This window comes from Anopheles bellator, chromosome 2 (assembly GCF_943735745.2).
Source record: "Anopheles bellator chromosome 2, idAnoBellAS_SP24_06.2, whole genome shotgun sequence".
In the NCBI taxonomy this organism is placed as follows: domain Eukaryota; kingdom Metazoa; phylum Arthropoda; class Insecta; order Diptera; family Culicidae; genus Anopheles; species Anopheles bellator.
Window position 1 is genome coordinate 81993281 of NC_071286.1, and position 15465 is coordinate 82008745.

At 46.3% G+C, this 15465-nt stretch overlaps 1 protein-coding gene across 1 annotated transcript; it reads left to right on the forward strand.

Annotated features, from left to right (window-relative positions):
• Positions 1-5061: 5061 nt before the first annotated feature.
• LOC131212920 (tyrosine-protein kinase hopscotch) lies at positions 5062-15143 on the forward strand. Its single transcript, XM_058207006.1, has 14 exons — positions 5062-5319; positions 6305-6627; positions 6711-6987; positions 7070-7227; positions 7300-7395; positions 7960-8073; positions 8269-8567; positions 8641-8768; positions 8855-9500; positions 9747-9866; positions 10630-11168; positions 11251-11588; positions 11685-11925; positions 12371-15143. Exons 1-13 carry the CDS (start codon positions 5062-5064, stop codon positions 11827-11829), a joined length of 3441 nt encoding a protein of 1146 aa, XP_058062989.1. The 3' UTR covers positions 11830-11925; positions 12371-15143.
• The last annotated feature ends 322 nt before the right edge of the window (positions 15144-15465 follow it).

The window sequence follows — 15465 nt, forward strand, 5'->3', positions numbered from 1 at the left end:
AAACCAAAACGCAACGCGCGACTCTGTGACTTGATAATCGGCTGCTTAAATGCAGCTCTCTTCCCCCCCCGGTGCCGGTTCGTGGTTTGTCCCCACCACCTCGCCTGGCCATACGCTTTTTGCGGCAGGGTTATGCGTGGCGACACGACGCAGAAGGCATCCAGAAGAGCCAACCATCGCCGCCACACACATTTAATTGCTTATCCGCCGGGGTCCTTCCCGCCGGGACCCTGACCTCTCCGTCCGGTTTTCTACTGGCTTCACGGTTGTTGATATTTATGTGTCTGGTTCCGTTGCGGTGTTTGCCTCTCGCTTTCTCTCTCTCTCTCTATCTCGTTCTCCCACCTTGTCGTCATGTCTTCAGTTCTGTTTCGTTTTCTTCATTCCCTCAATCGCGTCTATTCTGGCCCGCTTTCTGTTGGGCAAGCGCTAGGGAAGACCCCTGAAGCCTTGAGAAGACCAGAATAACAGACCCACGCCAACAACGTCTTTGCTGTGTGCGTGTGCGTATGTGTGTCCAGTTGGGCTTATGCTCGTTCTGTCTCGTTCCGTTCTATGCACGTGCCCTATGAGACACACTTGATTAATCGAATGTTTATGCGCGCTCCTTGGGCTCGCCAGCCTTTCCGACACTCCAGGATGGATGACGGACCAAAAATACAACCCGCCATACACAAGCACACATACGTACCCGATGACCAATACAAGTACTGCTTCTCGCACTCTTTCCTGGCCATGACCAAGGGTTGTCCAGGCAGCCTGTTATCGTTACCTCTGGCCTTGGCTTGCCGGCGGCGAAAGGTTAGGAGGTTCCCGTGGTCTGGTTTGCATTGCTAAGTTCGGTTAGCTGCCTTCTCCCGGCGGGTGGTGGTGCCCTCTAAGACCGTCGGCCATCCGTTGCTGGCGCGGCGGAGTTTTCAATTTTTGGGACCGACCCAACCCGGGGCTGATTATAGGGCGAACCTGTAGCAACTAATCTTCTGAACCCGTCGCCAGGCGCCTTTACCCAGCGGTGGTGCCTCTTTATCATTTACGAAACTAATCCAATCCGTGGTTTCTCGATGGTTGCGCGGCTCAGGTAATTCGATAACGGCCACGCACCACCAGCATCATCCTCTCAGCAGCAGCAGGAGCAGGATTGATCCGCGCGAGTGTGCACGCGCTCGCGCGCGCCCCGAGTTCGAATTTCCTAAACGAAGGCGAGTGGTTTCGGTGGTTTTTGGGCTCTTCCCTCTGTTGTGCTGAATTACGAACTTTTGTGTAGTTCCCTTCACTGCGCGCTGTCCACTTGGCTCGTTGCCTGCGAACACTTCTTGGAATCAACCCGAAAAGGGCGGCACCAGAAGTCCAGATCCACCGAAAGGCAACTTTATGTTGGAGGAACGTTCAAAGGCTCTCGCCTAATGCATATACGTTCCACTTACATGACAATATGGTGCGTTCGGAAACGGATCATTTTATTCGGATTCGGATCATTTTATCGGATCGTGAACTCCAATAAAGTCGTCTAAGTTTGTTAGAAATAGAGTAGGAGTAGAGTAGCTAGAGTAGCCGATCGGTTATAGCTCCCGTTTGCTTTAAGAAGATGGTGACTTAGGGAGAAGGAAAGGATAACAGCTCCGAATGCTGGAAGCATGTTACTTTGCCGTCGGAAAAGTGGCAGGAATTTCTTATTATAATTTCGGTGATAACCCGATGTAAAGCTATCTTTTAACGTATTTGCCAAATGATAGAAAAAAGCGGAAACCTTAAGGGACTTTGTGGGAATGTAAGAAGGACCAGTGAATGCAATTTCAATCCACCAATTGTGCCTGAGAAATGTTAAATTATTTGGTGTCAAATGCACTAAGATGCACCCACAATTCGACACATATCTTCCAGGATCCTTGAATATTTAAGGACCCATACACTAAGGACAGTCCGACTTATATAAGGTTGAAGTGATGATGTAGATCGAAAAAAAAATAAAAGGATATTCTCCGAATCAAAACGATGGTCGTGATATTTCAAGAGCACAGTAGCATCGTCTTGTTGGTGGTTTCCTTCCAAATTAGCCTTCCGTTGGTGGGGTGCGCCGGCCAATCTAATAACCGGCACTTAAAAAGCTTTTATGCGCCCTTACCTTAAAACATCTATTTCTAGTGTTGTTCGACACGCGGCGTGTAGACCCTTTCGCTTCCCAGGGTTTCGCGTTAGGTGACCATTGCAAAATTGAGCTGCAAAAATCGGGGCCTCGAAATGTGCGCAACTAAAGAAAGGAAGGGAGAGGTAATGCACCTGCCGCGTGTTTGTATACCGTTATTCGTTGCACTTTCTTTTACGCAGAATTCGACCGGGTGTCCGTTTGTTTGCGCAAACTACTCAACGATGTGCGCCCGCGTCCCGGAGGCTCGTGTTTCTTCGAAATCACACCACCACCACCGGCAGCGAGAGAGAGAGAGAGAAGGAGAGCGACAATAGCTCCGTGGGGTTGTGTTTACTCTTTGGTTGTTAAAAAAAAATGGCAAGATTGGAGTGCCAAGAAGTAGAACCCCCCGTGGTCTAGAAGCACGCGCCCGCCGCCGCCCTGCAATTATCGAAGAAAGCGGTCCCTTTCGCAACAATTGCCGCTACAGCAACAGCGCGGATGTTTGCGCATAACCCGAAGCGGGGGTTCTGTGCCGAGTCGGCTTGCAAAGCGTAAACAATGCAAAATTTATTAATTTATGCATAGGTCAGTGCATTGCCTGCAGTGAGGGGGGCCTGCTGAGTTGAGTGCAGTGTTGTTGCATCCCATGCGACGATTAGCCACGTCTACATGTGTGTGCCTGTTGCTAAGCAATGCAGTTGGCTGCTAGACTAGAGCAGAGCGCGATCGCGGTCGTAATCGTGTTGAAATCATAATCAAAGCACCTTCAGTCAGCAACCAGCGAACGGCGGCAGCCGAGAGTCCCCCCAGCGAAGACGACGACTGTAAAATGAGACTCATTATCGCACACCAGGCAAGATGCACTTTGCTCGTTGTGTCTCCCTCGCTCTCGGGTGCATCGGGCACGGGGAAGTGCACACACAGTGACTGCATTCAGGGGCGCTCGTGTTTAGGCGTTGCACGCGACGCTCCTTTTGGAGGGGAACCGAGTATCGAGAGCCTTGTGAGCTTGGGGAATAACTACCGTACTCTGGCACTGCGTAGGCCTTGGAAATCCTTTGGAAACCCGTTACGCGCTTCGAAAAAAAAACAAATGTTCCAAGAAAGTTTAGAGAATAACCCTCTGGGTCTTCTCCTTCTTCCGATTGCGTGACGGCGTGAATTTGTTGCGGCATAAACCATTTTCTACTACCCACAACACGGGGGTGGGGGTCTCTCACGGGATGCGCTGGGTCGAGCTGATGGCGCACGGACCCTGGTCTGGGCCGGCCGGCCGAGCCGATCCGGTTCGTGTCCGTTCGTGAGTGCAGTTTGCAATTGAACGTGCATTAATTATTATTCGCACACAATGACTGACACGGCTTTTGGCGCAGCTCGGCAGAAAATCGATGCACAAATGGTGGACCTTGTTCGCTTGTTCGCTCGTTAGTTTGAGTAGAAATTGGACCCCGTTAGATTGGAAAGAGCTAGGCAAAATTTGACAGCTAAAAGAGAGCGTGAAGCAACTTCACACGAAAGGCTTACGTGGATTCGAAACAAACCCCTTTACTACTCGAAAGAGTCTCCATTTGAGCTTTTTCATCCGGAAATTGAAATTCCATTTACACAGTTTGGGCAGTAATTGCATGAATATTAATATGAAAAATCTTCAAATAGCGCAGAATAACGCAGAACGAATAACTTTTCCCTTAATTGGCAATAATCATGCCATGGGCTGCACGGCTGAGTAGACTGTGTTGTACGATGCCCAGCACAATTTTCTGTAATATTGGCATGATTCGGTATGAAAAATGCACCGTAGTTACTTTCCGAGATCCGATTTCGTCCCGGGACAGTTTCCATGAAAACACGTTCGCGTTTCCCCATGTCGATTGCAGGTGGATGTGTGCAGTTTTTGTGCAGACTTTCGCAGAGGTCCCCAGAACCATCAATCGGTCAGTTATTTCATTTACCAACAATTTATTATACGTCAATGTTAATAGCAGATATTATGAGTTGGACGCGTTCGCACTGCAAGTCAGCACCTGATTCGGTTGCCGTTTCGTAGTAACTCGCATTCCCAGTGTGTGAATTCATGGCAACATTGATTGATCACAACTCTTTTTCATTCGGCTCATACCGTTGAAATCGCAATCACAAAGTAGTAAATGAAGGTCTGCGCTAGGCGACCGAGATTATTAGTTTAATTCTGAAAGCGAATAGTGTGATGAATTGAGCGGAAAAAGCGAGGATAATTCAGCCATCAATTATCGATTCCAACCCATCGGCGGTGTCGAATTGGATGGAAACATTGTATTGTACATTGCTTTTTCGAACACGAATAATAATTTCAATTATTTTATCCCTTTTTTTCAGGAAGAAAGTTATGACGACGGCCAGAAGCGAACGCGATTTATAGGTTCCTAGTGCGATGTGGTGATTATTCTCTGCGTGGTCGGAAACTGGAAAACTCGGGCAAAGGAAAGGAATCTTGCCTCTCCGGCAGCCACAACCGGTGGACGGACGGTTACGTCGCGTGCGATTCAGTGAAACATTATCTGTGATATCTTATGTGAAGAATTGTTCAAATTGTTGGTGCCCGTTATGTAAGGCCGACAGTGAACGATGAACAGCGCTGCGTTCCGGCCGGCCATGCTGTGCGTAAAGGTTTCCTCCATTTTAAAGTGTCGCATTTCTGCTAATTAGAACTTTAAGTACATCGTTTTTTGATAAACCGAGCGTTTCACTTTTCATAAGGACCAAAATAAACCTACTTATCAACAACGCGGAAGGGAAAAAAGTAGGTTGTTGATAACGATATGAGAGATAGTTGAAGCGGCGTCCAGCCAGAAGACACTTCAAAGAGCAGCGCAAGAGATAGTGGTGTGTGGCGATGTGCGTTGAATGTTGAATGTTGGCTCGCAACCATTCGGATCTGCACCTCCGCCGCCACTATGCCAGACGAGGTGGTGTACCAGGTGTTCAACTATGCGGAGGACAGCTTCCTGCGCGTGCCGGTCGGGTTGGGACAGGCTGGCGCCGGCCGGAACGACACCTGCGAGGGCGTCTGCCGGTGGATCTGCCAGAAGCTGAAAATACGGCCACTCGTGTTTTCCCTGGTGGGCCTGCGCCTACACGGTGAACGATGGTTTGTCGCCGGCAGTTCGCGGCCATCGACGGACAAAAAGTATGATTTTCGCGTCCGTTTCAAGGTAAGTTGAGGTGCTCCCCTTATGCTGCGGCAGCTGTTTACCTGAACTGCCGGGAAAGGGATATCCAGGCATCCATAGGCGGTGCGGTGCGGATTGCTGCATGAAAAGTGGCGGCTAAGAAATTATGAATGGATCATATGTGAGGGGCCGTGTCATGAGTTTGCTGAGTTTCGTAAATGGAGAATCCGCAGCCAGAACGTCCGACGGCACTAATGGGTCATGTTCGTATTTGATACAGTTAACGGGCAGGGTTTGCATGTTGCCTTTGCTATGTGGAATAAAATGGCGCCCTGTCTGGTGGAAATCGAAAATTATACTGTTCAAAAATGTTGATAAAGTTCAATTTGGACTCTTTTGAGATACTGAGATCTTTTGAGATTCGAAAGCATCGAGAACGAAATATCCTTCGAAAGGAGATGAAGTGCACTTTTCGATAACTAGGTCATGTGTGATAATTTGAATAATCAAAATAGAGTTGTGTTGATTTTTCGTTTCGCCCGGGCGCAACGGGCTTGCAGTTATTGAAGAACTGTATCCAATAACACTCTATATTGTTGTTCCTTCCCTACTACTGGCCAACGAAATAGCGGTGGCCTCCGACCACGGCTAGAACATCTGTACTGAGATGCCCTTTAGTAGAGATTTATTACAGCGTGGCTGCTACATGTTGATGTATGTTCATGTCGAGCATATTTTCGACGTTTACAGACGGACGTTGATCTTAATGACTATTCCGTGTCTCTGGCTGTAACGGGTTGCAAACGTCCGCAGATCATTCGTGTACGTCCTGCATTAAATCGTACCCTGACTGGAGTGCAACGATTTAAGTTCGTTGATGATAAGGTTCTGTCCTTAAAAATAGAAATCTGTACCGGCAAATAAAAATAGTGGACATAATAAACGTTTGGTGGAGTTTATTTTGATTCGGCAGTGTTTCCCGTTGACAGATTACATGTTCTAAAATCAAAATACCTCGTCCAAACAGGTACCGGATCTCTCGTCTCTCAAAACGCTGGACCTACCGCTGTTCAACTACTACTACAGCCAGTTGCGATGCGACCTGCTGCAGAACCGGATACCGGAGATCGATTACCGGAAGTACAAGAATAAAATCCTCGGCTATGTTGTGAACGACATGTACCGGAAGATGATCGAGGACAATGTTAGCTTGAACGAGCTGCGGCGCGACTTCGAGAAGTACATCCCGCGCAAGATCAGCCGCGAGCATCAGGTGTGCTTTTTCAATGTGGCCCAGAAACGAATCTTTGAATCGCTCAGCTTGATCCGCAATAAGGATCACGACGTAAAGTAAGCCAGCTCATACTGGACACCAGTATGGCCCGTGCGGTTAAATGTTCAAATTTCCTTTCTTCTGTCGTGCCTTTTCGCAGCTATGTTAAGAACGTGTACATTAACGACATCGACAACATAGCCCCGGGCTACCTATACGAGGAGTATAGTGGTGACATACGATACCCGAAGGGCGAATTTACGTCGCGTACGGGAAAATGTCCAGTAAAGTTGCGCTTCCAACCGTACGGCACTGTTTCGTCCCGGGAGCCAGCGAAGTACGACTCGAACGGACTCGGACACCACGAGGGTAGTGCCCTAGTGGAAGCCGACGACGCCCTTGCCAGTCCGGGACTGAAAGTATTCTACTCCTGCAAGGTAACACCGTTGCGGTTGCGTTGTCCCATTCTACTATTGCCAGGCAAAACCAAATGTCCATATCCTTCTTTTCAAACAACAGTGGCAGCATGTGACGAACATAGACGAGATTCTGACAATTCTGGTGGAAAACTTGACGGTCAAGCTGGCACTAGAAGACCAACCCGAACCCTACTGTATAGACTTTCACGATCAGACTGAACTGAACTCTTTTGTAACTTGCTTGGCCGGTTATTATAGGTAAGTGGCTGGACTGGCCGAATGTGGACTAGTAAAATTGAAAATATGCGACATTTTCCCCTTTTTTCACAGGTTAATGTGCAAATGGACTGTGTATTTATGTCAGGATTATCTATCCTCGCCATCGCTGGATTGGTTAAAGGAGCTCAAATGTCACGGGCCAATCGGGTAAGCGAGTGCAAGAAGCTGAACTTTGTAAATAAATACTACGACTCGGACGTGGAATGGCTGCCGCAGCCCTGCCTACGCTGCCCGGCAGTGAGATTTCCCCAATCACTCCTTACTCCCAAGCTCCACGTATCACGCTAAACCGCCGCTATTCTCGGCGTCATGCGCTGGTTTCGTACTCAATTCCGGTGAAACCTCCGAAAGTCGTGACCCACCGAACGGCACAACATTGTCCCTCAATTATTTCAAGCACAATGAATTAATTTGAAATCTCCCCGAAAAACATGACAATGAGATTACGAGAAATATTTGATTTGCCAACATGATGCCTCGTAATATGGGACTGTGGGCGTATATGTCGTGGATAAAACTTTCCGAGAAAATGATAGTGGAGCCCCAATGGTGTTAGACTGCTAATTTGCTAACCGCGGATTGTCTCTTAAATATCTCGAAAAGGACGCTATCAGCTGCCGGGTTGCTATCAGCTATCAGCAAATTACTTCACATTAAATTTATAATGCATGCGTTCGTTGAATGTGCCTTTTTCTGTTGTTATCTTTCCAGCGGCAAATATTCTACGGATAAAATTCGGGTAAAAAACAGTAGTCTCGGTGCTTGTGTCATACGGCAGTGCGAGGACCATTACGATACATACTTTGCCGATATGCTCGAGGAAGCGTAAGTAAATGCCGTTTCGGATGTTCGATTTTGGCTTACAAACCTAAACCTGCTAGCTGGCTGCAAAAGGTTTTAAGGATTTCCTAATAATTTTGAAGTCTTATGAATGTGCTGAAAAATCGATCACCAGCTTTTTTATTCCGACAAGCTCCGGGGTTAATTTTTCGTATTTATTAATCTTTGCAACCCCTACAGAGAAGTGATTAAAACGTACAAACTGACCTACACCGACGACGGGCAGTGGAACGTCCAGCGTGGGAAAGAAACCGTCTACGAGTGCAGCTGTCTACCGGAAGCGCTCAAGAGTTTAAACCCCGATATTGCGAGCGTTTACCGATTGCCACCCTCGGACAATGACACCGCCCCGAAATTGCTGCTCTGTCGCCCGACAGCCAAAACGTCCCCGAAGCGGCTACTTCGCGGTAGTACACAGGATCTGGGTCAAAAGCGGGCGTGCATCATCAACGCGTCGAAGGAGTTGGTGATCAATCGAAGTGGGTAGCCGAACCATGGTCCGAGAGTGCACGGGTTGGTCAGATCGTTAACGAAATTGCTTTCTTTGCGCAGATGCCCTGGAAGACGAAAGCGATGGTTTCACGCAACGAACGCGAGCCGATTTTCTTCTTCCCAGTAACAGTAAAATTGAAGTTAGTCTGAAGCTGCTAAAAAGCGACAGAGAGGGCGAACATCTGAAGGTATAGTTTTGCTACGACATGGTTCGTGGTACGACAAGAACCGCGACTAAACGAGATGTCGGTTTGTGCCGTTCTGTACTTTTCAGGACTTTCTGCAGATCGCTGGCCAGTGGGCAACGATCGATTCAATCGATATCATCAAACTGTACGGTATGACACTCTGCAAACCGATCACGATGGTGCTCGAGTACGGTCGGTACGGACGGTTAGACGAGTTTTTGCGCTCCCGGCGCCTACGGCCGACGGCCCTGATCGAGGTGGGACACTCGCTAGCCCGTGCGATCTACTATCTTCAAAAGCACGGTATCCATCACGGTAACATTCGCTGCTCGTCGATGCTAGTCACGCAGTTCGATGCGGACGATCAGCGAATTGTAGCGAAACTGAGCGACCCGGGCATGCACGGACAACGGCGCCTCACGAAGCACGATCTACTTTGGCTACCGTACGAGTATCAGGATCTGAGCGATGAAAGCGTTGCTAAACTGCGCCAGGATCCGCTGGTCGATGTTTGGGCCTGCATATCTACGCTCTGGGAAATCTTTAGCCGAGGCAGAAAGATGCACGTTTATAAGCCGGTCGAGTTTTTACCGACTCGCATGTGGCTCCAAACGATGGTAGGCGAACTGCGGGACTGCAAACAGATCTGCGAGTGTTTGACGTTCGGCTGGCATACCGATCCGGACAAGCGCCTCGCGCCGCAAATGATCGTGGGGTTGCTGGTGCACGCACGTAAGTGATGATTTCCTCTAGTTCAATGATTTGCAGGATTCTCTTATGCCTCTGCCACCCTGACACACTCGCTTGTTAAAAGTTTTCTCCTAACGCAACTGGGTAACTTACTCTTTCATACACTAATAACCTTTCGCAGATAATTACCTTTCATAACCTCTAATCTCCTTGATTGCATAACACGCCGCACCGTTTGTTTTTCATTCGTTCATGTTAGTTTTTTGGGTTCACAATTCTTTCGCGCAGGGCAACTGGACAGCTACTGCACGGTCGGGAACGGTCACGCGAACGGCGCGCACTCGGGCGGTGGCCCCAACATGCTGAATGGATCGTTCTTCAAAAGCAGTATCCTGTCAATGGAAACCAGTGAGTATGGAAGAGGTGCTAGCTCGTCACGCAGCAACGGGCGACAGCAGGGTTATATTTGCAGAATGCTTGCCGACATTCCGTCATCAGTCGATCACAGCAGCCCTTATTCAAACAATTTGAACCTCGCCAAAGATCTAAACGACGTCTTATGGTCTCCTCCGGTTCAACTGTGGCGTCCCAAGCTATCGGTGCCAAGTAACTATTTTGGTTTTGCTTTCGTTTTAATATCATATTTCTATGATTATAGTATCCACCATTCATTGAATTGAATTCGATGCTTTTTTCAAACTCTGCCACAAGACTGTAAATAGTTCGTGCTTCTATTGCTTTATTCTATAAAGCTCAAATATTCTTTTACTGGAACTTGAGGTTGTATACGTTCATGCATGTGTTTTTTGTAACCCGTTTTCAAAATTTGCCAAGCAGCAAGAAGGTTTTCCAATGCTTTGCGGACTCTCGTTTCGTACCATTAAATTGTATTTTCAGTTTTATATGCACCTGGTCTTAGGAAATCCGCTCAACATTCAAACGCGTCACTAGAATTTAGTGGATATTATTGTGCATACAATTCAGCTAGTTATCAACAGATTTTTGTGAGCGTATTGCAACGCTCACTGGGATTTTGTTCGTCGATAGTTATGGTGGAGGTTTGGTTTCTGTAGCAAAATGTTAATGAGAACTGTTTGGCGGTTGTTTCAAAACATTGTTTAAGTGTTTAGTATTTTAATTCATTTTTTTTCTCAATTTGACACCGTTACAGATTCCACACTAGTACGCACCGATTGCACGTCGTCTTCTTACGTAAGCAACGGCAGCGATAGTGAGTTGCGTAGCAATGCATCCAGCGGTAGTAGCTCAATGCCGCTCATCTCGAACCGCGCTAACCACTTCAGTGGGGACTCGTACCTGGAGAAAACGTTCTACGACTGTCCGGACTACATACAACACGGTGGGGCGCGTATCTTTTTTCACGAAACCCTCGGCGAGGGCAACTACGGACGGGTGTACCGTGGCACGCTCGAAGAGGGAAATACGTCGATGGTGGTAGCACTGAAAACGATACACGACGACCGGCCGGATATGGGGCGCGTGCGAGACGATTTTATCCGCGAGGTGGACATTATGAAGAGTCTGCGGCACCGGAACATCGTGCACTTCATTCGCTTCATCGATGATCACGACAAGCTGGTGGTGGTGATGGAGTACGTGGCACAAGGATCACTACTTTCGTTCCTCGGCTACCAGCGCCACAATCTCGAGGAGCTCGATCTGCTGCGTATGGCGCGCGATATTGCGAACGTAAGTGTCAACGTTTTCAGCAACCGGACCGATTCCGAGCAGTTGTTTAATCATCTCGGTTCACTTTCGATCATTCTACCAGGGCATGCACTATCTGTTTGAGAAGAAGATCGTGCACCGCGATCTAGCGACACGCAACATTCTAGTCGAAAGTGTCGATTGCGTAAAAATTTCCGACTTTGGACTGGCGCAGGTTACGGAGGGCGGCAACTACTATGTGGTTCGCCACAAGCGCGAGCTGCCACTGCGATGGTACGCACCAGAGACTCTCGAAACTCAAAAGTATTCCTTCCAATCGGACGTTTGGTCGTACGGTGTGACCCTTTACGAGATGTTCACGTACGGTGGCAATCCGTACTCCAATGTAGACATCCAAACCGCGGAACAGTTGTATCAACTGTTACAAAAGGAGAAAAAAATGTAAGTTCACCGGTGGTCTCCTGCAGAAATGTAACCAACCAACACGGGCATAAAATAATATGATTTCTTTTTCGCTACCATTTGAAAAACGCGCAGATTACAGCTTCCGGAAGTATTTTCCTACGTGTACGATAAGCTAATGGAGCCGTGCTTCAAGCGCAACCCACACGAACGGCCGTCATTTCAGGATCTAATGACGCAGCTTGATGAAATGATTGGTCAGTACGGTGAGCTGCTTTAGTGTGGTGTTGTTACTGCAAAAATACCAAACATATGAAAAGGAGAGGCCAAGGATTTTAAAGAAAAGGTTGTGGTTCTATGACGTTACGACACGCCGGTGAGATATCCTTCAAAGAAGACTGCACGCAGCTAACCGCCGAAAAGTTGCCGAAAAAGGCAACGCACAACCACCCTCTTCCCAACTCGCTGTTTGCCAATCCTGCCATAACTGTGTCCCTGACTCTATGTGCAATTTATCAACAACCAGCTAATCTTATCTTAGTGAATGGCGTTCTAGGCGTTCCTTAGGCTAAGAAAAAACAAACACAAACACCCTTTTGCAACACAAATAACAACTTCTACACTATTAGCACGATTGTGCTTAATATGAGATGGATCTGCACGGTGCACGTTGTTTTAATGGCAACATTGACACACAACACACAACCATACACAATGTTTGCGGCTTTTGTCCCGCCTTCTACCGGTGATCCGTATGAAATGCTATATTTACCGTTCGTTAGTCACTGTCGTCGAGTTTATAATGTGTACCTCTGCTTTAGGTCGCTCACATGGGCAGATTCTGCAAATATCTCTTTCGGATTGAAAGGAACAAAGTCTTATAAAGAGCCTGCAAGTAGTCCATGCTCCAAAGAGGGGGTCCTAAACGCGTGTGTAATGGGTGAGTTAAATCACCTCGTCCCTGACGAAACTAATCTAAAATAGATCGAAATGTATGTACCGTGATTGCATAGACGTGGCTTATTTAGAGCATCGGAAAAAAAACGAAACGATCACAGAGAAACCTAACGACAGAGTGGTGAGAAAATCTATTTCTCCCCAAATGTGCTATTTTATTTAGAAAGGCCTAGGGAAGAAACTTTGAACGAACAGGAAGTGAGCAACGTTTGAAATTTGCAGAAAACGAACACGTGCCAGTCCTGCATTCAGCTGCGTCAACCACCGTAACGCACGCTCGTTGTTGGTAAATCGGTGCCAGTACCTTATTTCCTGAGTCAATTTTACTAGCTACCTACGACCAATTTCTACCCTTCGGCTCTTCATCTAGCCTTTTTTAACCTGTATCGAGCACTGATAGAAAGAGCTTTGTTAATCGATAACTGTTTACTGTTGAAAACTTGAGAGCGTAGACTAATGTACGGCACTCGCTTTGAGCAGCCCAAAGGTTTCGAAACATTGGACAGTGAGAGTAAGACATAGGGTGCATGGAAGGATTTCCACCATAGATTCTGATAAAGACCAAAGTTTCGTTCACTTATCATGGCGTTGCTCCATCTCTTCTTTTCACACTACGCCCTACTCACTTCTGGAGTGGAACTTTCGGCTTAAAGAACACTAAACGTACAGAGGAAAAACATAGATCAATTTCTCAAAGTGCCACTTAAAACTGCAACCTGAAGACAAAAAGACAGGGTAGGAGAAACAGACGTAGTTTAAAAGGAATGGTAGTAAAAATGGTTTAAACCATCGACGAAACGAAACGACACACACTCCTTGTCGAGCATAGCCAAATGACAGGCACCAATGAACGCACGGAGCGTGAATTTTGTGGGCGAATTCTAATTACTTCCACGGGTCATATCGGAGGTTTCACTGATAAAATAATTAAGCATGCGAATTCCGAATTATCTATTAACCGCGTAGATCGCCCAAGTTGTGCCGTACCGTGTGCCAGTAACAAAAAAAAGCACTACAGTGTACCGCACCTAGTTATGTACTAAGAGAACAAACACGAAATGGCCGCCGATAAGGAAAGTAATCTCACATTTATGTGAAACAAACTGACCAATGCGAACGAGGTACGAACAAAACAAAAAATAGAGTCTTCATAAGAACCGCCGTGCTTTGTTTAGTATCCCATATATCAGATAGAATATCGTTTAGTTAAATAGTGTTTAGCGTGACAAAAATACTTAAGAGCGTCGTCGTTGTCCAGTCTGTTCACAGTAATCCATAAAAAATGGCGGCGTTAGAATTGATGTGTAAATCGGTTTCTACATGGCTGAATAATGGGGTCGAGTTCACGTCGAGAGCTTTCGATATCTTCTGATCCACCCTTTGTGCAACTCTTGTAATGAACGGAGGCAACCGAGGATGACAAAGTCTGGAAACTGGTGCAAACTATTGAATGGGAAGCATAGCCGCGTTCAAGGTTAGTAAGAAGGTTTTGCTCTGTTTTGTGTTTTCTTGTGGCATTTTAAAGACGATGTATAGGTTGATATTAATTGCTATTGCTTTTGCTGCTTAAAGTATGAGCCCCACTCGGTTAAGTTAAGTATTAAGTTTGGAAAAGAAAAGGGCTGCATTTGGAAGTTTTAGTCAGTAGTCATGTTTATTACGGAAGGGATTTCAACGTTTTATTCCCACCTTCGCAATGCGCGGTTGTGTTAGAAGCCTTATGAATTTGCACCAGCCTGAATTTAGATAGACGCAAAGAATGTTGATGAAAGGTTAGTTAGAAATCGAGGAGATCAGTCCTAGAGAGAGAAGAGCTTTAGCTGAGTGCTGTGTGGACGTACGATGCAACGTTTTATAGCAACTATCGATCACCTTTTATTAGGACTCTGTTATACTTTGCATTCAGCAAAACTTGCTACGTTTCGTCACTTTACTACACTATGTATAGACAGTTCGTTTTGGGACCGAAAGAGCTTTTGGTTGCCCTGGAGAAGTAACCATTTTTATCTGTCGCATATATTATGTAAGAAGATACGACAAAAAGACTAGTATAACGAGACAATGAAATAAAACACATGTATTCTTGCGGAGGCACACGAAACACAAACATGTAGAAAAAGAACTGCGCAAACAAGAGCAGACACTCGAATAAGAATTCATACAAGCTCCATTAATTCAATCGATTCAATTGATCTTCGACTTCCTGAACGTCGTGTGCGTATGTGTTTATTTATCAAAACTGCAAGAAGATCCTGTTCCTGGGGAACTGGCACCAAAAGGAAAACGGAATCCCACTATCATGCTTTTCGCGGGTCGTACAAAAATAAAAAAACGTAACAATTGTGATGATGCGAAGAAATCGAAGCCATGTGCGGACTACGTGGTACTGGTGTTGCAAAAATACTATACCATACTTTGGGTACTTATGTACGAAAGAAGAAATGTTAGAAGAAAGATATATCAGATCAGTTGTCCCTTTGTAATGTTTTAGGATCCAGAGGTACAGGGAACCGAGAAGATAAAACATACATGAACTCACAAAACCTACAAAAAGTCGTTTTAACTATGCGAAAGAGTATTCTTCTTATAAAGATTGAGCAAAACTTGAGTGTTTATCGGTGTTCACAGTAATGGTAGTGGGAGATAAAATAAAAGCATTGAAAATATGTATGGAAGGTAAGCGTGCGTTTCGTTCGAACGATGATGACATTAAAATTATAGTTTTATTTCATTAGATTTTTATCGTAAGTTTCTTACAGAAGTCGTTCTGTTAGCAGTTTTAGTGCTGCGATCCTGGCTGGGATCCTGTCTGCGTTGTGTCAGTGCTAAGTTTGGCTACTTTCTGTTTGAGGTTAGCTATCTCATTTTTTAATAGACAAATCTCTTCTTCATGCTTCTGTTGCTGCCGAACAGAAACAAACACGAATTCTGGTGTTGCTTTGCGCCCTTCGTCGATAAT